Below are 26,046 nucleotides of genomic sequence, written 5' to 3' on the forward strand. Positions count from 1 at the left end.
ACGCTGTCCTTCATTTTGTGCTCCAGCTCCTCAGCAATCTCAGTGGCCCTACACTAGACTCACTGCACTTTGTCAAAATTTCCTGCATAAGTGGACACAAAATAACATAGTATTCCAGAATTGTCCCAAAAATACTGATTGCTGGGAAATAACCATTTTCTTTGTCTTGCTCTCTGGACTTTTCCTAATAAAGTCTTGCTTGTTGTTAGCCTTCATTACTGCAAGGGCATGCTACTGACAGGTTCAGTTGTTGCCTTCAAGAACCCAGAGGCTGTTAACATAGTTCATTTCATTTAATAGCTGTGAATATTAATGCTGAATGTCATGAGTTTGTGTTTCTTAGTCTTTTTTTTTTTTTTGTCTTGGACTTAAAAACAGTTAAAAAACAATAAACCCCCATACGTCACCATGTCACCATACTCCAGTCAGAAGAAAGAGAAAAAGGATTAAGTGATATTGCAGGTACTATTTTGAGATTGTCTCTTCTCACTGGGCTTCAGGAGCAAAAGGAGCAACTATTACTAATTGTAGTATGAAAGTTTCTTTGTAGGTAGAAAGGCAGAGAAATGAGAAGGCCATGACATAGCATGCCTTCCCACAGCTTGGTTTCCCTTATGTAAAAGGACAAGAAAGTCCTCCTCAGCATTTGCATTTGAGGGCATGGGAAAGGACCCCCTCAGCAGAGGCTCAGAGACTGGTATATGAACTACTAACTGAGCTTTCATAGGCAGTCATAAGCAGACTCCTCATCCTCCCGAAGAAGCCTGCCAGGTACCTATGCACTATCTCTCTCATCCTTTCCACCTGTCAGACCTATACACTACAACACAGAATTCAAACTCACCCAGAACAAAAACAGGCATGAAGCCTCCACAGGGGATTGGCATTGTAGTAGCAATGACAGACATCCAGAACTAGAACAGAGGTAGAGGATGCAGTTGTTAGTGAGCAGCAATAGCATTTCCAGCGATCCCACTCTACTGCCAAGCTGGTGAATCCATAATGAGACACATTCTGGGGGATGTGGCAGTTCAGCCAGGAAGTGAAGGGTAAAGGGTCTGTGGGGTGTGAAGGGGAGCTGGAAGAACTCTGGCAACACACCAAAACTGATGTAAAAGACCTCTGGGTGACTGCTATGGTGACAGGGAAGCCAAATCACCAAGAGAATGAACATGAGAATTCCTTTGCCATAGACCTCTGAAGGTGAGATTTCCTACTGCTTGTGTTTGTTTGTTTGTTTTTGTTTTGATGTTTTATAATAAATAAATACATTTTATTTTTATTTTATAGAACAAGGTTTTCAAAATTTCATAGACTCAGAAAATTTTCACTGTGAGGGAACTCTAGAGGTCTCTTATTCAACTCCCTGCTTCCAGAAGGGCTAATTCCTAAGTTAGATCAGTTTTCTCAGGACCTTGTCCAATTGAATTCTGAACATTTTGAAGGCTGGAGATTCCCCAGCTTTTCTGAGCGGTTGTGTCACTCCTGACTCACACTAAAGGGAGATTTTTTTCCTGAAGTCCACCTGCCATATGTTTCCCTTTTTATAGCTTGTGCTGTTGCCTCTTGTCCTCTCACTATGTTGGGCAAAACAATGAAAATCTGTCTTGATAGAATAGAATAATTTATTTGGAAGGGTCCTATAAAATCGAGTCCAACTGCCTGAATAGTCTCAGGACTAACCAAAATTTAAAACATGTTAAAAGCATTATCCAGATGCCTCTTAAACTCTGACAGGCATGGGGTATCAAATACCTCACTAGGAAGCCTGTTCCAGTGTTTGAACACCCTAATGGTAAGGTAATTTTTCCTAATATCCAGTCCAAACCTCCCCGGTGCAGCTTTGTGCGGTTTCCTTACATTCTATCATCTGTTGAGAAGAGGCCAACACCTTCCCCCTCTATTTCCCCTCCTCAGGAAGTTGCACAGAGCAATGAGGTCACCTCTTATCCTCCTTTTCTCCAAACTAGACAAAGTGTCCTCAGCATAGGACATAACATCCAGCCCTTCAACCAGTTGGCTGCCCTCCTCTGCATGTATTCAAGTATCTTAATATCATTTTTACATTGCGGAGCCCAGTACTGTACACAATATTCAAGGTGAGGCCACACCAATGCTAAATATCGATCACTTCTTTTGACTGGCCAGCCATGCTGTGTCAAATGCACCCTAAAATGTGGTTTGCCTTCTTGGCTGGCGGTTAGTGCTGAGGCTGATCCAAATGCTGACTTAGACCAGCACATATAGTCTTCTTCTGGAGGCAACAGCCTGAATGGGACTCAGGATAGATATACCATGTAGTCCATCCTTCTTTTATTCAAGTAAATGAGACCTTATCTCTTTGGTACACCATAATCAGAATTACGACAGAAGCAGAACCCTCAGCTGCCTGTCAGAAATTTGATACAGTGTTTTACTTTAGATGGAATCAGCTTTGTCAAACATTAACGCCCATTTCTGATCTATTGAAATATTCAACTGATATATCAAGGTGGCCTCAGCTCTTTCTGTTCTTAAGAAAAATCAGCATTTCTATGATATTTTTTATACACACACACACAGGCCTGGAAAACCTCTTTCTTGGCACTTGGATTTTGGAATATAATGACTACTTCTTTCAAATCTCTTCTCTTGCTCTGTGATGTATCAGTTACACAGTTAATCCTTTCAGAGGCTGAACGGATGCAATTTCTATGGGCAATGTTAGGTCAGAACATTGAATCTGCTGCTGCTTTCCTGGAATTGAGCAAAGCTGGTCTCAGCTACATTTCTCCACTATGCTAGAGTACTACTAACAAATCCTTGAGCCTCATGCACATATAGATAATTTTTGTCTCCTGTCTGTAGTCAGGAGTATCAAATAGACAGTATCACACTTTATTTAGGCCAAATATAAATTATCTGAGAGTTTTTTTGCTCCATTACTTGTTTTACCAGATCTTGTGAGACTTGTCTTGATGTAGTCTTTTATTGCCAGCCACTACACAGTGGCTCCTGAAACTCATTCCGCAGGATGCTTGAGGACGATAAACTGGGGAGCAGTCCAGGAGGTAAGTGTATTAAGGCCAGGAAATTATTCCCTAATAACATTGTTAATTTTGCACTCATGGTGGGCAAACATCACATCAAAAATGTAAGAGCCCATTTCAGTCATAGTGTTTCATTCAATGCCAAGCAGCTCCCCATTGTCAGATAACATCATTTTACAAAGTTCCAGGAACATTCACTCTGACTGGAAAAGGCTTAGTGAGCTAGATTTCCTTACCTTCATGAGAAAGAATAGCAGGATGATGATGAAGACACTGACTTTGGGGTGGATCCAGGCAGCAGATTTACCTAGGATCTGGGGGTCTCCTGTGTGTTTTGCCCAGGTATAGTTATCAAAGAGAGAGCTGATGGCTTCCCGTGGCATCAACTACAGAGCAAAAAAACAGGGATAAACTGTGAGATTATACAGAATAAATATTCTACCTCTGTTCCAAGAAAATTGAGATGTTTACTTCAGTAATTCATGATTATGAGACTTAATTCACATTTTTAATCTTCAGGAAGAGAAGAGTGACTTTACTGGAACTGGTGAAAGGGTAACTAATTTTGCACGTGGGGTAACATCTTTCTAATTGCTTGCTTAGAAGAGTGGACCTTTTCCAAGTTTTATATGAAGGGGATAGCAGAGATCACAAGTCTCAGAGTACAGTCCCTCTTCAGTCCAAAGTTCTCCTAAGTTTTTCTTCCCCTTTCCAGGATGTAAGATTATTGGGGCATAGGGGAAGGGAAGACTGCTCTACAGAAGTACACAGAATTGAAAATATACTTCCCACTCTCACCTCTCCTGCCATGAACTGTCCAAATCCTGGAGGAAAGGTCACAGTAGCTATAAGGAAGGATATAACCCCAGGGTATATGAGGCGGCTGGGAAGAAAGAAAAGTCTGTTAAAATATAACCTCACATTTTTTTCTTGTAGCAGTATCACTTCAGGATTATAAATGCTATTCCCATGAAAACTCTGTCACATCTGTATCCATTACTTTGGAATTGTGTAACTGACAATTTAATGCCCTGCTCCACTGATCATCATCATTCATAGAGAGTTCAACTGACAGCAAAGCCATTTTCCCCATCAGGATTATTGTTAAGGGGAACGAGGGAGGGATGTACAAAATGCATAGTGTTGAATGTACAGTGGTGATGTTTTTTTACAATTGTGTGGTGACCCATTACCAAAAGCCAGCCTTTTCTCCAGTTGCGTCCTGATTCAGTTTTGCCTTTTCATCCCTCATGCAATATATCCTGTCCTAGTGTGTTTAAATGTGTTTCCCCTTCCCCCCATACATTTTGGCATGCAACCTTTGTTGTATTAATTCTTATGGGAAAATACTGCTTTACTTTCCTTTGAATTCCTGACCAACACACTTTTTGGGAAGTCTCTGTAAGGCCTTTGCTGCTAAGTGCTTTATTTCATTTTGCATTTATCTTCCATACTGCAATTCACACCTTTCAGTTGCTATCAGTTTCTCCTTCCGTTTATTAAGTATGCAGTGATTGCAATACTGTAGTACATTCTTTACATATTTGTCTACATTTTGATTTTAAAAGTATTTCAGATTTTAAAGATGCAGTTATATTTCAGTTGTTTTAAGTTTCTTAAAATATAAACGTTAATTCCTTCTTTAAAAAAAAAAGAAAAAGATAAAAAAAACAACACAAAAAACAGTGCCTCTTAAGAAACACAACCATTGATTTTATGATTGATTGGACATTTCCTGTCCAATCAGTAGTTTCCTTTGTCATCTTAATAAATATTACAGAATCCCTTTTCAATCAAGATGCTCTTTGAAATTATTGGGGCTGATCTAGAAGAAAATCCAGATCAGAATATCTTCTTTTGATATTTGCAGATATCTTACTGTGATATAAATTCAGTTTCTCTTAGTTTTACTATCTTACATTTGAAATAGTTCTACTAGCTTCCAGAAAGTATTTATTACTATCCTATATCAGTAGGGTATCCAAATCTGGTCTCTAAAAGAGAGCATCTTCAAACGCACTCACTATTTGGTGAGAAACTGGCTTAGAGCTGTATGACGCCGGATGCATAGGACCACTTGACGATTAAGATAAACAAAAAATGCTCCAAGGAATCCAGAACATATCCTAAAGTGGAAGAAATAAAACAAAATCATACCAAACAACAGAAAACACACAAACAAACAACCAAAAACTGAGTTTAAATATTTTTCATCTTCATCTATTATGACATCTTTTAACTTCATAATCTGCAGTAACTCACTTGAAGACTGACTCCCTGATGAAAGGAGAGAGGTGGTTTTGGATTTCTTTGTCACATGCTGAGATTTTTCTCTTGAATTTTCTCTTAGATGGAGAAATCTCATGTCAGGATATGATGTTCAATTCCAAGACATGGCAAGGTTGCTACTTATTTCTAGCTGTTCCCTTCCTTTTCTATGCCCTGGCCTAGAAAGGCTTCCAAAGATGCCTTGTACAGATGCACATGTACTCAGATACACATGAATACATACACACAGCTGTATCAGTGAAGAACAGTGAATGAACCATGACTCTGTAGGCAATATAGTGTGATAATGTTTTTACCTCAGCTACAATTTGTTGAATACAGGGTTTGTTAGTAGTTCAAGTGAGAATGAATGTACAAAGAACTAATTAGTACTTGTGTTTCTGTGGCTGTCTCTAATTTTAACTGTTCAAATACTTGGATGACAGGAACGGTATTAGAAGAAAGACTGACAGTTTTTAGTGGGGTCTGGAGAAGAGCAGCTCATCGAAGACATGTATTGTCAGAACTTAAACATCAGGTTGGAACAGGAAATAGTAAAAAAGAAAGGAAGTTTGACTGATTCAGCAAAATTATACATCTACATCAAATATAAGAAGTAGCACACTGGGGGTGGGGGTGGGGATGGGGGTGAGGTGGTGTCCAAAGCCATGACATGCATATTTAGAAGCAACAGGGCAGATGAGTGCCACTAACAGAGTATTGAGCACACCAATTCTCTCCATAGGCAAGAAAATTAAGCCCAGCCACCTCAAGAGCACGTATACCAATGCACATATTTTGGGCAACAAACAGGAGGAACTGGAGTTCTATGTTGAGTCTGAGATTTATGATATAGGAATCACACAAACTTGGTGGGTAAACTCACTTGACTGGAAGACCACTATGCATGGCCACTGTCCTTTGGAAAGACAGGATGGGAAGAAGAGGCGAAGTTGCACTTTATGTAAAAGATGTTTGAGTGTATGGAGGTAAACTATGGAGACCATGAAAAGTTCTATTGAGTTCTTTGGATTAGGATTAGAGGGACTGTTACCAAGGCTGATCTTACTTTAGGTATATTGGCTGTAGATGTGCTCTACCTAGACTTCAGTAAGGCTTTTGACACCATTTCACACAGCATTCTCCTGAAGAAGCTGGCTGCTCAGGGCTTGAACGTGTATTTGCTTCATTGGATTAAAAACTGGCAGAGTGACTGGGCCCAGAGAGTCTTGGTGAATGGAGATAAATCCAGTTGGATGACGGTCACTAGTGGTGACCTCAGGGCTCAGTACTGGGGCCAGTTCTCTTCAATATCTTTATCAATGATCTGGATGAGTAATGCACTCTGCACTTTTCCTCATTGAACTTCATGAAATTATTACCAGTCCACCTCTCCAGCCTGTTGAGATCCCTCTGGGTGGCTGCGTGGCCCTTGGGTGAATCATCCACTCCCCCCAGTTTTTGTGTCATCCATGAATTTACTGCGGGTCCACTCTACCCCATCATCGAGATCATTAATGAAGGCGATCAAAGGGCTGGAGAGCCTGCCTTATGAGAAAAGACTCAAGGAGTTAGGTCTTTACATCCTAGAGAAGAGAAGGCTGTGGTGGAATCTCATCACTGTATTTCAGTATTTAAGGGTTGGTTACAAAGAGGACAGAGGTTCTCTCTTCACCAGGAGACACATGGAGAAGACAAGGGACAATGAGTACAAGCTGCAGTGAGATAGACTTCATCTTGATATATGAAAGATTTTTTTTACAGTGAGATCAGTCACTGGAACAGGCTCCCCAGGGACATGGTAGAATCTCTGTAGGTGAAGGTTTTCAAGGTGCAAGTGGACAGTGTGTTAAATAATCCCACCTAGGCTCCCTTTTCGCACAGAAGGTTGGACCAGATGATCCCTTCGAGGGATCCCTTCCAAGCTGGGCTGTTCTATGATTCAGTGATCATATGATTCTTGTGCCTATGATCCTAATTCCTTAGGCCTACGTTCCTGATCCTAATAGAGCCAAAAACATATACCATTCTATGATTCCTATACTCTACCTTAATTAGGCCTGGGTAAATAGGGCATAATACTCAAAGGTGAAGTAAAAAAAAAAAAAAAAAAAAAAAAAAAGAGTGCATTTAAATTTGGTAAGAGGAAGTGTTATTTTATGTGGCAAATAATTATGCCACAGAATACTGTGGATAAACAAGTAACATATTCATTCTATTCATTTTTAAAATGAATGGAATTTTTCATTGTTATATGTCCTGTAGTTTTTTACTAAATCTCATTCAAAGATGATTTTAGCTTATATAAATTTTTTTTTTTTTTTGAAAAATTCCTGCTTGGTTACTTGAAATTGCATAGGAACAAGCTAAAACTAAATATAAAACTGCTCACAGGAAAACATATGTTCAATGAGCTTCTCAAATATTTCAAGCCTGCACTTATCTAGCACCACTGTTAAAATACGCCTTCTGAAACTGCAGAGTGAATCGAGTTTCTTTGTAATACTTTATTTTAAAAAGTACTTTACTCCATTCCTCGCTATCAGTTTGTCAATAAAATAGAGGTGCTCCTTCTGCATGCATTTTGCAACTTATCAACATTTGCTGACACAGAAGAACAAGATCTACCTTTTTATAGTGCTTAGTCTGGCTCATTTTTTGTGCTACTTGAAAGTGAAGAAGTACGTTGAATAGAAAGAGAGCTCAACTTTGAGAATGAATGTTAAGAGAATTTGGAACATTCCAAGTTGGCATCAGGACTTCATCCAAGACTGTACAAGTCTCTCTCTCTCTCTTTTTGTTTTTAATAGCACATTGGACACCCAGACATTTGAAAGCATTTCACAACCATCTCATACACCTTTCATAGCCTGTGTGCAGTACTGCAAAAAACAAACAAACAAACAAACCACCACCAAAACCAACCAAACAAACAAATAAACAAACATACCAAACCAAACCAAACCAAACCAAACCAAACCAAACCAAACCAAACCAAACCAAACCAAACCAAACCAAACCAAACCAAACCAAACCAAACCACCACCACCACCAAAAAACTGAATGACTGATCTTAACAATTTATCTGTTATCACTGGATCCAATTACAGTTAAGCTATCTTTGTCAGCATATCAAGTGTACCAACTTCTCTTGGAAAGGATAACCTTTCTGATCTTGTAGAAAGAAAACTCCCTGGTTAAATGTTTTGTCCCATTCCCCCCTAGATTCTCTGAGTTTTTTTTCCTCTTTTTTCCCTGTATGTTTTTGGAGCATTCCATTGGCATGTACTCACTGAGCAGGTCTTAACAAACTAAATATAACTTTCTAGATATCAAAACTAAAGAAGTCTAGACCTTGGTTTCAAAACTAAGTAAGTCTTGACCTTGGCAGAGCTGTTCCCAAAAGGCAGAAAATAGAGATGCAAATTATTCTTGACATTTCAAGCAATTCCTCTTAATCTCCAACACAGACTCTCATAGCATTTCTGCTTGGAGATTGCAGAAACCTAAGTTGCTGTTTCGTTTCTTCACAAATAGACTTCATCTCATCAAGATCTGGACCCATAAGCTCAAGATGAAGAAGATAACAGCTGACAAGTGAAAAGGCGATACTTGGATCAGGTCATTTGGCCATGCCCTCAAAATGGCTAGAGGGCCATTCAGTAAATTTATACCCATAATATATATACCCATCATTATACACATTTATACCTTAGACCAAATTAGACTTCCTCTTTTCTTTTACTTTTATTTTTAATTTTATTTCCTGTGGAACTTAATTTTTGATAAAGATACACGGGGAAGAAATGACATGTGGGTAATATGTGCTATTGTGCTACATGGGCACCATTGCTGAAGGAAGAATCCCAGCAAGAAGAGGTCTTTTCAGTGAAAATCAAAATGTCGGAAAGAGAAGTTATTCTGTTATGCAAAAGAATTCCTATCAGATCTTACTTGAAATCCTTTGTAGAGTTCCTAGGAACTTACCCTATTACAGCAAATGCTGGCAGCTCTTGCAGATCGAAGGGGAAATCCATGCGAAAGTTAGTTCTGAACAGGGCTGTGATGGTAACTGTGTGAGAAGAAAGAGGTAGAACAGGAAAGGGAATAATGAGGTGAGAAGTTAAATACCATGAAAGCTGGGAGTAGAGACAGGGGAACTAGTTGTATACATGCCCTTGTATGGTTTCATGACATTATATACAATATTACAGATATGCAGACTGCTCTGATTTTGTTAGTCTCTCTTTTTAAACTCTTGCAACTGTAGCACTCTTGACAGTATAGAATTGTTTTCAGAGAACGTACATATATTTTTAGCTACAACCCCAGATTTGTAAAGGGCTTTCTATTTCTTCTTTTCTTCTACCAACCATTCTTTAGGCAGTAAAAGCTCTTCTCAGTGCACTCACTGATTTAAAAACTCTTTGCAGAGGCAGGCAGTGCTCACTTATCTGGAGAAGCTGTGTCACAGACAATTGTGATTGCCTTCTAGAAGCAAAACTCGTATCATCTCCAAAGTCTTATATGAACAATTTTTGCCTGGTGCCAAAAGAATAAATGTCTTAGGAATCCCAGGGAAAAGATCAACTATGCTCCATTTTTTCCATCTCACTTCCACTGGTTGTGTTTCACTCCTAAAATGACTCAGATGTCGAAAGCTGTCCTGCTTTTACCTGGAGGTATGAGTGTGGAAACAGTAAATAACTATATGCTAATAGGTGAAGTTCAAATGGCTATCCAGAATGGAAATGAAGCTCAGTGAGTATGGATATAGATAAAAACATGTCCAGAATCAAGGAATTATTTGCACAATGAGAAAAACAAACAAAAAAGCAAACAAACAAACAGTGAAATTCTAGCATAATATGGTAATTAAGAGAGACATTAATATATATATATATTTTTTTTTTTTCCCAAACAAGACCAGGCTTAGAGCAATGATTTAATCAGATCTCTGTGGGTTAGCAAGATTAACAGGAATGGTGTTTATTTATATTATTATTAAGATAAAGATTATTAATTTAGATTATTAAGAGGCTCTGGAGCCATATGATCGAATGGTGAAAGGGAAAATATTATCATGGATCAGAAACTAGCTCAGAAAGAGGAAAAAATAGGTTTATCTTGTTAGATATGTAATGATACATGTCACAATAGACTTGTAACGGGCTGCAAACTGTCCTGTTAGGGCTCTATGGTGTTGAATGGATTTCTTTAGAGATCAGTATTGGATGTGATTATGTTTAACATCTTCATCAGTCTCCTGGATGATAGGGTGGAACTCACTCACCAGTGAGTTTGCTGAACATGTCAAACTGGGAAGGGAGAGAAGGGAACGGTTGATAACCTGGAGGACTGGGCAGCTGTTCATTCAGAATGGCCTCAGCAAACTGGAGGAGCTGACCAGATGGAAGATCACAAATACAACAAAGACAAATATTTAGTCCTGCATCTGGAATGGCAGGTGCATCAGTACAGTCTGGGAACCTAGTCAACAAAAAGAGCTCTGCACAAAAAGACCAGTAGGTCCTGGTGGGAACTAGTGTTCAATGTGTGTCCTCGTGTCAATGAAGGCTAACAACATATTGCGTCACATCAGCAAAAGCACAACCAGAAAATTGAGGTATTCCCTTTTATATGGCACTGATGAGGCCACATCTAGAAAACTTGGTACAAAAGAAATGTTTCAAAACTGGAGACAGTCCAGTGGTGAGCCCCAAGATGGTCCAGGACATGGGGCACACAATGCACAGGAAGAGACTGCAAGAACTAGGTATATTCAGCTTGAAAACGAGAAGGCCAAAGGAGGCTCCAATAGCTATCTCTTGCTACCCCATGGGGAGGTTGTAAACACACAGTGAAAGGAAAAGAGGCATTGGTCACAACTTATATATTAGCCTACCTCACACAAAGGCATTCTAACTGAGTCATAGTATTCACACAGGAAACTAGTGCAAAGTTACCAGTTTACCTACCAAGTGCATAACTTTTGACAGCAGACAAGACTAGAGATTATGAAGACATGAAAGAGGGTCCTAATAAAAACTGTTGCATGAACAATGACTGAAAAGACTGGGCTTGTAACTTTCAGAAGAAAATGAGAAAGAGAAGACATGAAAGGTAAGTCAGAGCACGCGTGATGAAAGACCATAAAAATAATAGATGTCTGGTCTAGACAAAAGTTTCTAATTCTCTAATATGAGGATGAAGATACTGACCATATAGACAATGAAAATTCAGAACTATGAAAAGGAATCATTTTCCATAGACAATTTGATCATGGAAATTTTTAACCCAGTCAGCCACTGAAGCAGAATGTAAGGAGCCATTCATATTGGTGTTAAAGCTGCTTGGATGATTTTGAAGAAGGGACAATTAGTAAGATGCTCCAGGATTAAGCTGATTTCTAATGATTTAAGAGATCAGCAGGGGAGTTAGAGTAGATGAAGTGAAGGATAGGGCATTATCTCCTGTCATCTGTCTTCAAATTTCTTATATCTTTCTCTGGAAAGAACAGAGAGAGGTGTTCTTCTGACAGATCTGATAGTTGAATACACCTTAATACGAGGCAGTATTTCACAGACAAAGACATAGGCACTCTCTGTATTCAAGACAGTAGAGTATTCAAGCCAAAAAATGTTTTAGCACAGAAAAAATCCAACTCTGTGAAGTCATTAAGTTTTAAGAAAGGGAAGTGACCACATGAAGCTAATACCAGAAAAACAGACAGAAGTGTAAGAATAAAAGAGATATATATGTTATTAAAATGAGAAGTTTACAAAGAGATAGCAGTCTTCTACATCAGCTGGAACTTCATTCCCACAGTACCTGCAATGGTTTTCTGAACAAGCTTTTTCTATGCTATTTCTGTCTGCACAAATATTGCGCTCATCCCTTTCAGTTGAGACACTTATTTTTTTCTACCAGAGCTGAAGCAAGTACAATTTGACCTTTCAGTACTCAGGAACTTCAGTCAGACCCCAACAGTTTTGCAGCCTCCTAATCATTCTATCATCCCAATTTTTGAGACTACTTTTTGCTTTGTTTGCTTCTAGTCAAGAGATGACTAAAGCAGACCATGGTGTTTCCAGTGGGCCACAGCAACATACTCTGCAATAGGTATTACCTCCTCTGTGATGAGATACCTCTATGTTTGCAGCCTTGATGTTATGCTGACTAGATGCAAAAAATCCCACCTCAGACACTCTCTTACTTGATGGGAAATCATATTCCGTCATTTTTTCAGTCATATAGCCAGCAAGCAGGAATAGGTTGGGTTATAATCTTGATGATATAACATGCTTCTTTTTCTCTTTCCTTCTATACTGCTAGACATTATATGTCATGGCAGAAGTTTCAAACATCCTAAAAGTTTATGGCTTTGAGAAAGATGGAAAATAATAAATTTATAGAACAACATTTGTACAAAGAGAGTAGGAATGATTTTTAGCTTACCTGCATCCTTGTTCCAAACAGCAAGGACTCGGAAAATGAAGGCACTAAAGGTAGCTGCAAAGAAACCTCTCCAATAGTTGCGCACAGCAAAGTAAGTAGAAGTGACCTCAATGCTGAAAAGGACCCCTAGAAAGAGTTGGAAAGGGAGCAAAGTTAAAAAGTTAAAATCAGAAGTGTAATGTCAGAAGCACAAGAGAGACTTCTAAATAGTCTTCTAAAGCTGTGGTATCCAAACTTCTTTGATCACGTATCCTATCAGTAAAATATTTTTGAGTATGTACCTCAATATATGTATATTTATTTATAAATGATAAACATGTCCTACTGTACTAACATATTGGGTACATTATAAAGCATACACAAAAATAAAAATTAAAAAAGGATAAGATGATGAAATAGAGAATATTTTAAGAAAAAATTATTTCATTCATTAATGGTACAAAAAGCTTTTTGTTCTCACAAAAGCTTTTTTGTTCTCACAAAAGCTTTTTGTTCCTGGTTTAACTCTTTGTGATACAGTGATTCAAAGGTCTAGTTCTAAGTTCAGTTTATTTCAGTACTTGGTTTTAATGGTTGTCAGAGCTGAAAAAGATGCTGCAAAAAGATTGAAAGGGAAGACGTACATCCTTCATTGCACTTACTAAATCATGATATTCATTTTTTCAATTCCATTTACCACTTAAGCACAGGTTTTTGCTGAAATCTGGATAGTATATTTCCATCTTCCCTGATGTCAATCAGTTGTTGCAAACTAATTGGAAGATGTTGCATTTTTATATCTTTAACAAATGAGTTCAAAATCTACTGAAATGTTCCTTTGGAAGACTTTAAAATGTGTTAGAAAATTTAGTTTCCAAGTTTTTTACATATATAGTATAAGAATTTTTATAGGTGACCCAAATAATTTTCAACAAGAAAAACACAAAATCTCCACAACAGTACAATATTCTTTTGAAAAGCACTTCTTTCTCACTCATGGTTAAAATGTCATTTTCACCTTGAGGGGACAGATTAGGTGTGTTTATTTTTCCAAAAATATCTGATGGGTAGTATACAACTGACAGCCACTTCTCATCACAGAAAAGGCTAGCAAATTTGGAACACCTTTTTTTTTTTTTTTTTCAAATAAAATAAAAATGTGTGATTTGTCTTTAAATTTGACAACTCTTTTAAGCCCTTTTCCATGAGATAACCAGTGAACCTTTATGTGGTGTAGAAGATTTTTGTGGTCATTCCCCATCTCATTGCAAACTATTGTAAAGATTCTACTATTTTTAGGTCTTGGTTTTATGAAATTAACCGCATCAATGACATGCCGTGCACTTCTAGCTCCCATTTCTAAGCACCTATTTGTGTAGTCAGGCTCCCATTTCTTTGCTGCAATAGCTTGCCTCTGAACCACGCAGTGAATGAATTTTGTGTGGAGTGCTGTCTCTGTAAATGTACACCAGAATCCTTTTTTTATTCCAGCCAAGGCAACTGCTCCATCAGTGGTTACACTTGTACAGTTCTTCCATAAAATATTGCTTTTATGAAAGAAGTCATTTACTGTTGAGAATATATCTTCTCTAGTAGATCTTTTCTTCATGTATTTCACTGTTGAAACAGAATCTAGCAAATACCGTAAACTGAGACACATTAGAAACATCTGTACTTTTATCAAGCTGCATAGCAAGCCTCCCACACTCCATAATTTGTTCTGATACTTGTTGCTTCAAATCTTCAGCAATGTTTTCTGTGTCTTTCAACAGTATTTGCTGACAAAGGAATGCATTTTAGTTTCTCGTGATATTGCTTTCTGTGCATTATTCCAGCCATTTTTTACTCTGGCAGGAAGGACATGTGTTTCCCCAGTGGGATGTGGCTTTTTGTCTTTCATTATGAAGTCAGAAACCTCAAAAAAGACTTCTAAAAATTATCATTAAGTTTAGTAAGATTTTGTGAAGTACTGGAGCAAGTAATGCATAGCTTGAAAAATCGCTGAAAAAACAGCAGAGGTTTGTCTTCACATTCTGGATGCTTAGTTTTTAAATGTCTTGCTAATTCTGATAGCTTCATGCTGTTGATAGCTAACAACTCAATGTACAATATACATCATTAACAATGGTAGAGTTAAAATCATATTTCAAATAGTTTTCTTGATAATTTTATTTCTTTATTATTTATTTGTTTATTTATTTTGGTCAGCTTCTTGTCAGACCTGATGAGATTGTGACCATTTTTACCTCATAATGTGGCAGATGAAGACGCCACTCTGGGGGTGGAGGTGCCGGCTCTGCCATTTTCTCCTAATTTGCCTATAGTCACATTATAGGTATTGTCTTCAATCTGCAGTTTCTTTGCAGGAATCTTTTAAAGGCACTTGTCCATTTTGTGAGGGTTGTTTTAGTTAACTTAGACAATATAATCCATATATCCATCAATCACGCGCACATAGACTGAAATACATTGCAATACACTGAATGCAAATGAACAAATGAGGGCATTACTGTCAGCCCTCTGCATTAAGCAACAACCATTCTTCACCCAGGACACCTCACATGCTGTATGTGATGTGGTCATCTCATATATGGATCAAGTGAGGCCACCAGTGTCAATATGTATATTGAATATTAGAAAAGGTGTTTTTTTAAAAAAAATTTTAATTTTAATTCATTTATTTAGATAGAAAATAAATACAAATAGACATTCCAGTATTATCTCCCTATAACCTAGTGGACTGTCTAGCACACCCCCTGGGGTGTACACATGTCAATTTGGAAAATACTGTTCTAGAGTATTCTCTAGAGTGTTCTAGAGTATTCTCTCTAGAGTTTTCTTGACCTTCAGAAGGCTGAAAACGTGGAGAAAAGACTGTGTCAGAGAAACTGGAGAGATTGGTGACATTAACGGCAAGCCTTTTTGCTCAAAGTATATGAAAGATCAAAAATAGTGTGCAGGAAAGGAGAACAGGACTAGGCAGGAGAGGATTTAGGTACCTGAGAAAAAGGAAACAGAACAGCCACTTGCCTCCAAGTGGTGTCCCAAAGCAGCAGCCAACACCCACAGCACAACCCACAGTCAGGACATCCGTGTAATAATATGGCTGCTACTGGTGGAAGAGAGAGAAACAGAAAAAAAAAAAAAAAGAAAAAAAAAGGAAAGAAAGCAGTGAGCAACAGAATTAGCAGGTATGGACACATGCTGTCACCCAACTCTGTCACCAATATTACATCTTAATTCTTCATTCTGAACGGCTTCAGAATATTCAAAGACTGATTCTATGTGGCACAAGACAGGCATATACATTGAGTCACATATTCAAGACACAAGGAGAAGGCAGCATCTCATCTTTCATTGAAACATGCACATTTCTTTCACTGTAGAATAAATGTCTCATGGAAAATTCTTCAGAGGGTGGACTACACATATGTATTTTATTCCATCTCTTTTACTTTGGAAGGGAATCTCAGGTTGCACATGTGCCAGAGAGCGCCTCAAAAACCCCCTGCCCTCTGAGTTTGTATGCACAAGGCACGTGTATATCCACAACAGAGTGTGGACACCTGAAGGCTCTGTCATCCTGGATAGATGGATGGGTAGCAGCTCACGTAGTAAAGGATTGTGCTTTCCTGGTGAAGACAACCACTAAAATTATAAATTTACGAGCCATCAGTGAAGTTATGACATATAGAGTCTCTCCTGAGACAATTTTGGAGGACATGGGGAGGAGAAAATGTTCTAATCCCTCCAATATTTGGAAGAGCAGCTGAGGGCCCTGACATGGCTGAGAATGGTGAAGAGCCTTAGGGAGCAGATAGTTTTTTTTTCAAGTTGTTGAAATCCTAGGTGGTGTCTAATATAAAGAAGAGGAGGGTTAAACACCTGCATATTTGGTACTTTCTGTTATTACATGTCCCTAAAGCAGCCTGTTATATCTTCCATGACAGTGGAGTTTTGAGAGAGGGCAGGCTTGTGTTGGGATTGTGAGTGTTGGGATTGGGCTTGTGTTGGGATTCTGAGTGCCCAGGCAGAATTCTAAGGGCTAAAGGCCATGAATTCCTACTTACCTGAGCAGGTATTTGAGCCTCAACCAAGAAGTATGTCAAGGCTGATTGTGCAGCCCAACAAAGAGGCATGGATCATTCTCTGAGCCTTAAGAATCTTTCCATACTCACAGCTTTGCCTAGGTCACCTCTAAGTCCTCTGTGGCCTTAAGACATAATAATGTCCAGAATGGGGATGAGTTTCAGTTCAAAGTGTCTGAGATAGTATGAGGGTTGTATTATAGCCTACCAACATGGTGATTAACAGCTTGAAACATAGGGTACTTATTACATGACCTGCATTATGGCAAGAGGTAAGTAGAGCTTAGAGCTGTTTGAAAGTGCAAAGCCTGATGAGAAGAGTGTTGAAGAAACAGTATGAGATGGAGAGATCCTAGCACAGTATGGTATTATTCATACTGACTGCTGAGAAAAGTCCATAGCATATGGTATCCCCCAAAACCCAGCACCGTGTCAGAGTGCCGATGCTGTGCGGCAGCATAGGAGTAGCCGGAGAGACCAACATGAACAAACAAAGAGTACCAGAGTGCACTCAGAAAAAGCAGGGCTGAGCACGTTTTGCTTTTAAAGGGCCAAATTGGCTTTTCAAATGCATTTTGAGGGCTTCTCTTTAAATACACAGGGTGGTGTTCACCAGCGACAACATCAAGAAGTTATATTCCATTGGCAATATGATGTATAGTAGCAAATCATATCCTGGACTAAGGTCAGGTAAAGATTACATGACTCCCAGGTAATGGAAATCACATTCTGCAATTTGGTGTGATTCTATAAAAGGAACCCAACTATGGCTGCAAAAATTATGATTTCAGTTCATTCTCACACTGAATTGTCACAGACTCACAGCAAATTTTAGCCTGGAAGGTATCTCTAGAAGATTCTCCAACTCCCTGCTCAGTGTTGTGCTAATTCCAAGAGTCAGTCAGAGTGCTCAGGATCTTGTCCAGGTAAGTCCTGAACATCTCCAGATTCTCTAGACCCTGTGGGCATCCATGCCATTGGTGAACCACCCTTGGGGGAGGGGAACATCTTTATACACGGTCAGAATTTCCCTTGTTGCAAGTTGTACCCCTTTCCTCTTCCACTGTGCCCCTCTGAAAAGAGCCTGGCTTAATCTTATTTAAAATCCCCCTTTAGGTGGTTGATGATACCATTTAGACAATCCCCCTTTAGCCTTTTCTCCTTTACACTGAGCAAAAACAGCTTCCTTAGCTCTCCTCATACATCATTACTCCAGCCTCCCAACTATCTTCTTGGCCATCCAAGCCTCTTTTACATGGGGAGCCCCAAATTTTCCACACCGATATTTTTGTTCTCCAGTCCATTGTTGAAGGTAGTTTTCTGTTCATTTTATCACTCCCTGTCACAGTTGTCATCATCCCCTGCTGTTGCCACTTAAGGGAAGTTTTTTTAATTTCTGTTCTCTACAGCATCTTTATTATTTTCTGGACAGAGTGTGGGGCTCTCCAAGTTGAACAACGTCCATGGTAGAAATGACTGAACAAGACGGACAAGGGGATCAGGTGCACTCTTAGTAAGTTTGCAGACTACACCAAGTTGGGCGCAAGTGTTGATCTGCTCGAGGGTAGGAAGGCTCTGCAGGAGGATCTGGATAGGCTGGACCTGTGGGCTCAGGCCAACTGTATGAAGTTCAACAAGGCCAAGTGCCAGGTCCTGCACTTGGGGCACAACAACCCCATGCAGTGCTACAGGCTGGGGGGAGAGTGGCTGGAAAGCTGCCTGGCTGAAAGGGACCTGGAGTTACTGGTTGATTTCCAGCTGAATATGAGCCAGCAGTGTGCTCAAGTGGCCAAGAAGGCCAACAGCATCCTGGCTTGTATCAGAAATAGCATGGCTAGCAGGACTAGGGAAGTGACTGTCCCTTTGTACTTGGCTCTGCTGATGCCACACCTTGAATACAGTGTTCAGTTTTGGGCCTCTCACTACAAGGACATCAAGGTGCTAAAGCGAGTCCAAAGAAGGGCAATGAAGCTGGTGAAGGGTCTAGAGAACAAGTCTTATGAGGAGCAGTTGGGGTTATTTACCCTAGAGAAAAGAATACTCAGGGGAGACCTTATTACACTCTACAACTACCTCAACTGAGGTTGTAGTAGGGTGGGCGTCAATCCCTTCTCCCAAGCACTAAGTGGTAAGACAAGGGGAAATGGCCTCAAGTTGCTCCAGGCAAGGTTTAGGTTGGATATTAGGGAAAAATTCTTCACTGAAAGGGTTGTGAAGCAATAGAATAGACTGCCCAGGGAAGTGATTGAGTCATGATCCCTGGAGTTATTCAAAAGATGTGTTGATGTATTGTTTATGGACATGATTTAGTGGTAGACTTGGCAGTGCTAGGTTAATGTTTGGACTTAGTGATCTCTGAAGTCTTTTCCAACCTAAATGATTCTATGATTCTGTGCTTCTAAGATGTGTTATTAGAAAAGTTAAAGTTGTCGCTTTTCTTGTGGCCTTTGCAAGATCATGATCTTCCTTTCTTTCACTGCCACCAGTTACATGAGAAAAGAAAGAACTTGTGATGCTAGAGGAATGGAGAACCTGCTTGAAGCAGGAGATCTCACAGCAAGAGACTGAGTTTTACATTAAATGTCACATACAGGAAGTCAACTTGCCTCCAAGAGGAGCCCCGAAGCAACATCCAACTCCAACTGCGCAAGCCGCCACCAGGAGTTCGAGCTGCCTGTGCACATTCTGGAACAGAGAGTGCAGCCAGAGAAAGGCATGCTGGGATTAGAGGTAGCAAAGCCAAAGAGTTAGGATCCAGAACAATGAAACAAAGCAACAGCCAGCAGCAAATCGAGCCGTTACAAATAGCAGGCCCTGTACATTTTAGTCCAGTCTTTAGTGACTCAGTTGGTCTCCAACAGTGAGATTTGGTCCTTATGCACAGACAAGATCAAGTAAAACAGCACCTGCTATTGTATTACAAAGCCAGTTACTGCTAGGAGTTTGTATGTAAAGCAATTCCTAAATGTATTATTTTTTTTGCAACTAGTCAGTACATCATTCAGCCTCCAGAGGCCGTTCTGCAATAGCAAAAGCCTACAGGCAGTGTCAGTGGCTATAATTAGTAATGCCTTACACATTCTGTCTTAAAGACAAATTGATCTTTGTCTATAGCTACTTAAGAAGGTTTTTTTGTTTGTTTGGTTGGTTGGTTTTTTTACACAGACATTGGTCACAGTGGAAACATATCAGCATTGTGAGACTGAAAACTTGTCAAATGCATATTCTTTACCAGCCTCTGTGTAATCTGGTAGGTAACACACCTGGTTGGTCCTGCACAGCTGTTTGACTGTATATTTGTCCTCCCACTACCACTTTTTTTGTCTGTTCTCTTACTACTCTATAACAGCATGTTGCATTTCAATTCATATGTTCCCTCTGTGGTTTGTCGCCTACCCATGTGTCTTAGGAGTTCAGCCTGTGGAAGAGCTGTACGCAGAAACATGTGCCTTACCTCATACACACCACAGAAGATTGACATAAACTTGCTGAGTACTGCTGCACAGATACTAGCAATATGCACAAAAGGACCCTGCAAGAGAAGAGGAGGAGAAAATAAGAGAGGGTTACCCTCTGTCACTGATAACCAGGTGCAGATCTCATAATTTCTCTTTGGCCACCTCAGACAGTTCTTCAGTATTTTTTTTTCCTCATGGAAGCTACCTGACTTGAGTGATTTGATTTTTTCTATATCAAGTCTTTCATAGTGGAAAGAAAATGGCTGGAGGAAAATAAGCGTTACTTGGAAGAGCAGAGCTTTGAGAAGAGGAAAAGTGCCAAAGAAAAGGAAAGACTCTTCTTGTACAGACAACTCCTCCCACTGCCTAGACTCTGGCCACTACTGCATATGAAGATAGCAATATTTACCTCTTTCCCCACAGGCAGGCCGCTTCCAAGTCCAGCTGTGAGGCCAACAACTTTGGCCACAAAAGCTTTGAGAGTGAGATATTCTTTGAGGACCACTCCCCTCATAATTGTCTTGAGCTCTGGGATCCCAGACCCTGAAAACAGCAACAGAGCAGAGGATGTAGAAAACTCACAAGCAAATGGAATAAAAAAAAAAGAGACAGACATAAACCAATTATGCCATGCCTTCTGCCCTCACCAACAGCCTGTGGAGAGACGAGGTGGCAGAAAATGGCCGCAAACAGAATGAGAACAAGTGGGTATGTGACCCACGCCAGATACTGCATAGGAATATTCGGGTGTAGCTCTTTGTACATCCACTTGTAGGCTGTAGATAGACAAACAAAAAAGTTGTCATTAACCACAGCTGCTCCAAGCAGGCTGATAAACATTAAAGAATCACAATCAAAAGCACACACCCACTGAACCTGTCCAATCTAAATTTTCCTGAGAAATGCTATCTATAAGTCCTAATTTTATAGGTTAAGCAGGGTAAAGCTTTGTTGCATTTTAAGTACAAGATCCCAAACAATATATGCATTCTGTAGGAATGGATAGAAGTGGTTCTTTGCTCTTAGACACTATTAATACCTGTGCCATAATGTGGCATTAGAAGAGGTGCATTACTTTGCACTTTTGAGGGTGAGTTTCCATGCAGGGTCTTCTCATTTTGCAGCTGGAGGACCATATATGGGCCCTGAAGGGCAGTGAAGTGGTCCACTAACAGCTAGTGTCCTCTCCTCCATCTCAGTCCCAGGAAAAATTGTTCCTTCTTAAAAACTATCTTAGAAGTCATGCTTATGCTTTGCCTTCTAGAGCAGCAGCATGAAGGGAGTGGTGCGAACTGTTACAACAGCAGCGGTACTGCTACTTAGTTGGGTCCAACAGCATGAACTGCCCAGGGAGAAGGCAAAGAATCCAAAGAACTCACTTGCAGAAAGTATAAAGGACAAGGGGCCTCTGAGATTAACAGGGTAAGCCTGGTATGTGGGGAAGACATAAAGGAAGGAACACCGGGCTGAGGAGATATTGGGAGCTTTGTCAAAGTACAGTGTCTGGTGGACATCAGCAGCGAAGAGCACTGAGAGGAAAGGATTTGGTGTGTGTGTGCAGGTTGGGACTGGGACACTAAGGATAAGGACAAAGGAACAGTGGAATTAAAAGGATGAGGGCAATGTTGTATGTGTGTGCACAGAGATGGGGGGAAGGGACACTGAAAGATCTTGTTATAGCTGGCAAAGCGGACAGGAACAACAGGAAAGTTGCAGAGAAGGAACATAAGCCAGTGATTAGGAAATCTTTGTGGAAAAAAAAGCCCAAGGAAACAGCACTATGGGACCAGGTAGCAGAAAACTGCAGAGCACCGTATAAGTAAAAATTGGGAAGAACAATAATCAAGTTAAAAACAGGAAAACAAACAAACAAACTCAAAAACACAGTATCAGGTGGGCATCTAAGGGCCCCTTTCCCTCCCCACCCACATGTGCTCAGCAGACCTGAGGAGGACGGGAGCCAGTATACCAGGAGTATAATTAACATCTCCCTGTGCCCCTACACATACAAGAGAGCAGGAGGGAAAGGGAGTAAGAATAATGGGTTGTCTTTTACTCATACACATATCTTTTCTTCCCTTCCCACTTACACTTCCAAATTTTTGCCTAGATCACTTTAAAGAAGCTTTTCCTAGTTAACCTTTTCTCTACTGTGTTGCAAGTAACTTCCTAGGCAGCTGGGGGGTGAAGATGGGACACTGATGTTAAAGGAGGAACATTGGTTACCAGGCTTTGTAAAACATTCATACCATTTATACTTTTGCAACACCTGAATGAGACCCACCCTGTAGGCTCTTTGCACTGGCATAGTCCATTCCCCAGCTCACCAACGCCATGACCAGTCCCAACAGAACCAAGAAAATCCAGTCCTCTCCAAGCTTCCTGGTGATGTATTTCTGGATGCGTCTAGCACAGGCTGCGTAGGGAAGAGTGAACCAGAAAAACTGAGGCAACATAGATGAAGCCTGTATCTCCTATGCTGAGAACTCTTTTCTCCTATGCTGAAAGCTGACTACAGTAATGATTTATTTGGACTTGGTGTTGAAGGACCGTTACCCAGCCCTTTCTTACAGTCTTGCAAAATTCTTTGAACTTTCAAATACTAAAAAAAAGGGGGAGGGCTTAATTTAACATTTTGTGCACTAGCAGCTAAAGTTCTTTTCCTCCTCTTATAGAGATCTGTTGTGGGTGAAAAGATTAAATTTGGAACTGGTCTTCTTTCCAAAGAGATCTTGGTTAATCCTAGGGTGAAAGTTGACATGCAAATCTCTTTTAAATCCAATGTGATTCCTCTTCCTTTCTTCTCTACTTCTCCCCTGTCAAAGTTTCCTTGTCTTTTTGCCTTGCTTAAATTCCATCTCTCTGGCTGGTCCACCCAATATCTGTTCACAGAGTAATCAAGGATAAATTGTTCCCACCTTGACATTTGGAATAGTGCTCTTCTTTTATATCTACTTGACTCTGACGTTTCAGGGGTCTTTCCTTGTTCTTTTGGGTCTGCCTTGTATTCAGTAGTTTTGCTGCTTCCTTTTCTGCAAAGTCAGTTATCTGGTCTGTGTATTGGCCATAAAGCTAGAAGAGCAGAAAGCAAGAGAGATCAAAAGGAAGAGGTAAGGCAAATGCTCCTTCACAAATATCATTAAAGATGAAAAGACATATCTACTACAGTCAGAGGTGCAGACTCAAATGTACCCAGGCAGGGAGACAGAGACACGGAAAGTGTCAGACAGAGGCAACTTATATATATATATATATGTATATATATATATTTCTTTATCTTTTTCCTTTTCTCGATGCATTTTTTTTTTGGGGGGGTGGGAACAAGCTATGATCACAGAATACTAATTGCTTTCTAACATCATCAGACAGAGCAGGCTTGGATCTGAAGGAAAAGAGATTGATCAGTCTTTCTGGAAGCAAAAAAGAAGGTCAAAATAGTTCACATGAGGCTGCCAGCCTTAGAGTTGTCTCATAATCTTCAGCAGCACTGCAAAACAACTCTGAAGGTTTAGAGAGGTATCACACTACCAAATGGGTTGCAGGAATGGCCTGCATCTGTTCATCCTGCTGCCAAGGAATGCTTAACAGGGCATGCAGCCACTAATGATGCCTGCAGTAGAAAAGCAGCAGCAGTAGCTCAGAAATATCAGATGGTACCACATACATCCCATTATTTACCCAAACCATCCTACCAAATCCCCAGGTATCTCCAACTCATGTGAATTTTATAACTACCTAATCTAGTCTTTGTCATAAAACACTAATCTTGAAATGCATTTGGTAATATGCAATTCACAAGTAGCTACATGAGCTTACCAATGACATTTCATACATGGATCTGTAGTAAACTTGGCAGTTGTGCCAGCTTGTCAAAAAAGAAAACTCAGGGAAACTTGAAAGATACTGACAATGCCCGCTTCTTTGTTTATCAGATTCACCCAGGAGCAGCTATTCTCCGTCATTCTTTCATGGTATAGATGGGAAAGATGTGCGTTTGAAAAGCTGAGAATACGTCTCCTCTTCACATGTCATTCAATGAGCAAACTTTGACTTTTCTGGAGCTCAGGTTCCTACCTGATGCTGGGCCTGTGATCTAGGCACTTCCCACCTGCTAGAACATGACTCTCTGCCCAGCACAACATCTGCTTTTCAAAGATTTTTGGTGGCAGGAAGAAAGTCAGCAAAATTAGACACTTCAGCTGGAGAATGACAGCACATATGAGAGATATGGAGCACTACCATGTGCTTACCATGTGCTTAGGAGGTACTTCTATTTGACAGCTTTGCTTCTCCTCCTTTCTAAGTAACATAGGAGATATTGCTCCTGTTTCTTTGGGATTTCCATGAACTGAAACTTCATCTGTAGAATGGGGATAATGCAGCTGACTTATTTGTAAGAGAATTTGAGATCAGATAGACTCAGAGACTCACAGAAAGTTTAAAGCTGTAAGGCATCTCTGGGGGTTTCTCATCCAGTCCTCAATTCATAGCAAGCTAACTCCAAAGCCAGATCAGGCTGCTCATGACCTTGTCTGGGCAAGTCCTAAGCATCTCAAAGGATAGAAATTCCCCAGCTTCTCTGAGTTACTGTATTTCTAGATGTCAAATATGACTGAAGATCCTGAGTAGTTTATTGCCTACAATCTGAAATAGTGCCAGAGTCCCAGAGAAACAAAGCATATGTATCAAACATTCTTTAAGTGAGTTGAGACTAATTTGTTCTCCAGGACAAAATCTTCTTCTTTGTGTCTTAATAGACACTTGAATCATGTGCAATAGCTCCCTTTAAAATCCCTAGTGTTTCTTCACAGAACACACATCTAGGCTTTTTAAATTATCCTGTAACTGTAACTGGATTGGCAACTGACATATTTTACCATAATTATTAACCCCATTATTATCAAAGCAGCCTAGCCAAATGAAGTGATACATACTCTTACCAGTGAAGTATGGCCATGCTCTGATCCCCATAATATACACAGGAAAGTGAAACATCAGCTTGAAGGACTTGCCAGCCTTCATATACAAGGTAAGCTATCACATATAGAATCCAGTCCTAAATAGCAGACTTCTTGTTTCTCTCACTGTGTCTATTTCAGCCAGCAATGCCAAGCACTGACAGATTTTAGATAAATGCATCTTTATATCACCTTAGCTAATGTTTCATTGCCTTTACATGCTCATGAGGGATGGGTTTATACCAAACAGAGCTTAATCCAAACTATGAATTTAAACCAAACTATGAACTACCCTGCCAAGTATCATGTTCAAATTAGAGTCTTCCACCTGCCCAGACGGAACACAGCATAACAATATAGTAGTATGAATGGTAAAAGTCCTCATATTTTATCCTAGTTTACTGATCCTTTTGTGGCCGGAAAATGATGGACTCAGGATGTGGAAGAAAAGGAACTAGTCTCAGGACACAAAGATGAAGATTTTGTCCTGGAGAACAAATTAGTCTCAACTCACTTAAAGAATGCTTGATACTTATGCTTTATTTCTCTGGGACTCTGGCACTATTTCAGATTGTAGGCAATTGTGGGACAGAGAAAGAATCAAACAATCAGAGGATGACTTTTTAGAAAAATGACGTTAGGCAAGAAATAGTCTTTCTATTAGTAGACATATAAAACTAAAACTGCAACATGGTAGTGCTTACACTGTCCTGTTCTTCTGATGCTACCTCTCTGACACAAGGAACACCGGGTTTCTGAGCACCACAAAAACTGGAAAGAATTTTAAAAGATATCAGTTATCACCTAG

General features: G+C 39.8%; 1 protein-coding gene across 6 annotated transcripts in view; it reads right to left on the reverse strand.

Moving 5' to 3' along the window:
* Positions 1-26,046, reverse strand: part of CLCN1 (chloride voltage-gated channel 1) — a 77,076-nt gene that overhangs the window by 12,707 nt on the left and 38,323 nt on the right. For all 6 annotated transcript variants that reach the window (XR_010834763.1, XM_067005023.1, XM_067005013.1 and 3 more), the window contains exons 2-13: positions 23,199-23,352; positions 22,565-22,696; positions 20,928-21,056; positions 20,690-20,823; positions 20,277-20,354; positions 15,765-15,843; positions 12,756-12,881; positions 9,285-9,369; positions 5,054-5,155; positions 3,828-3,912; positions 3,266-3,415; positions 845-914 (exon numbers count right to left, since the gene is read on the reverse strand). Coding sequence is in view for 5 of the 6 variants with exons in the window: in XM_067005023.1 (XP_066861124.1) it covers positions 845-914; positions 3,266-3,415; positions 3,828-3,912; positions 5,054-5,155; positions 9,285-9,369; positions 12,756-12,881; positions 15,765-15,843; positions 20,277-20,354; positions 20,690-20,823; positions 20,928-21,056; positions 22,565-22,696; positions 23,199-23,352 (1,324 nt within the window). In the remaining variant the exon portion in view is untranslated. The remainder of the gene's footprint in view (positions 1-844; positions 915-3,265; positions 3,416-3,827; positions 3,913-5,053; positions 5,156-9,284; positions 9,370-12,755; positions 12,882-15,764; positions 15,844-20,276; positions 20,355-20,689; positions 20,824-20,927; positions 21,057-22,564; positions 22,697-23,198; positions 23,353-26,046) is intronic.

The sequence above is a fragment of the Anser cygnoides genome, chromosome 1 (assembly GCF_040182565.1).
Source record: "Anser cygnoides isolate HZ-2024a breed goose chromosome 1, Taihu_goose_T2T_genome, whole genome shotgun sequence".
NCBI lineage: Eukaryota > Metazoa > Chordata > Aves > Anseriformes > Anatidae > Anser > Anser cygnoides.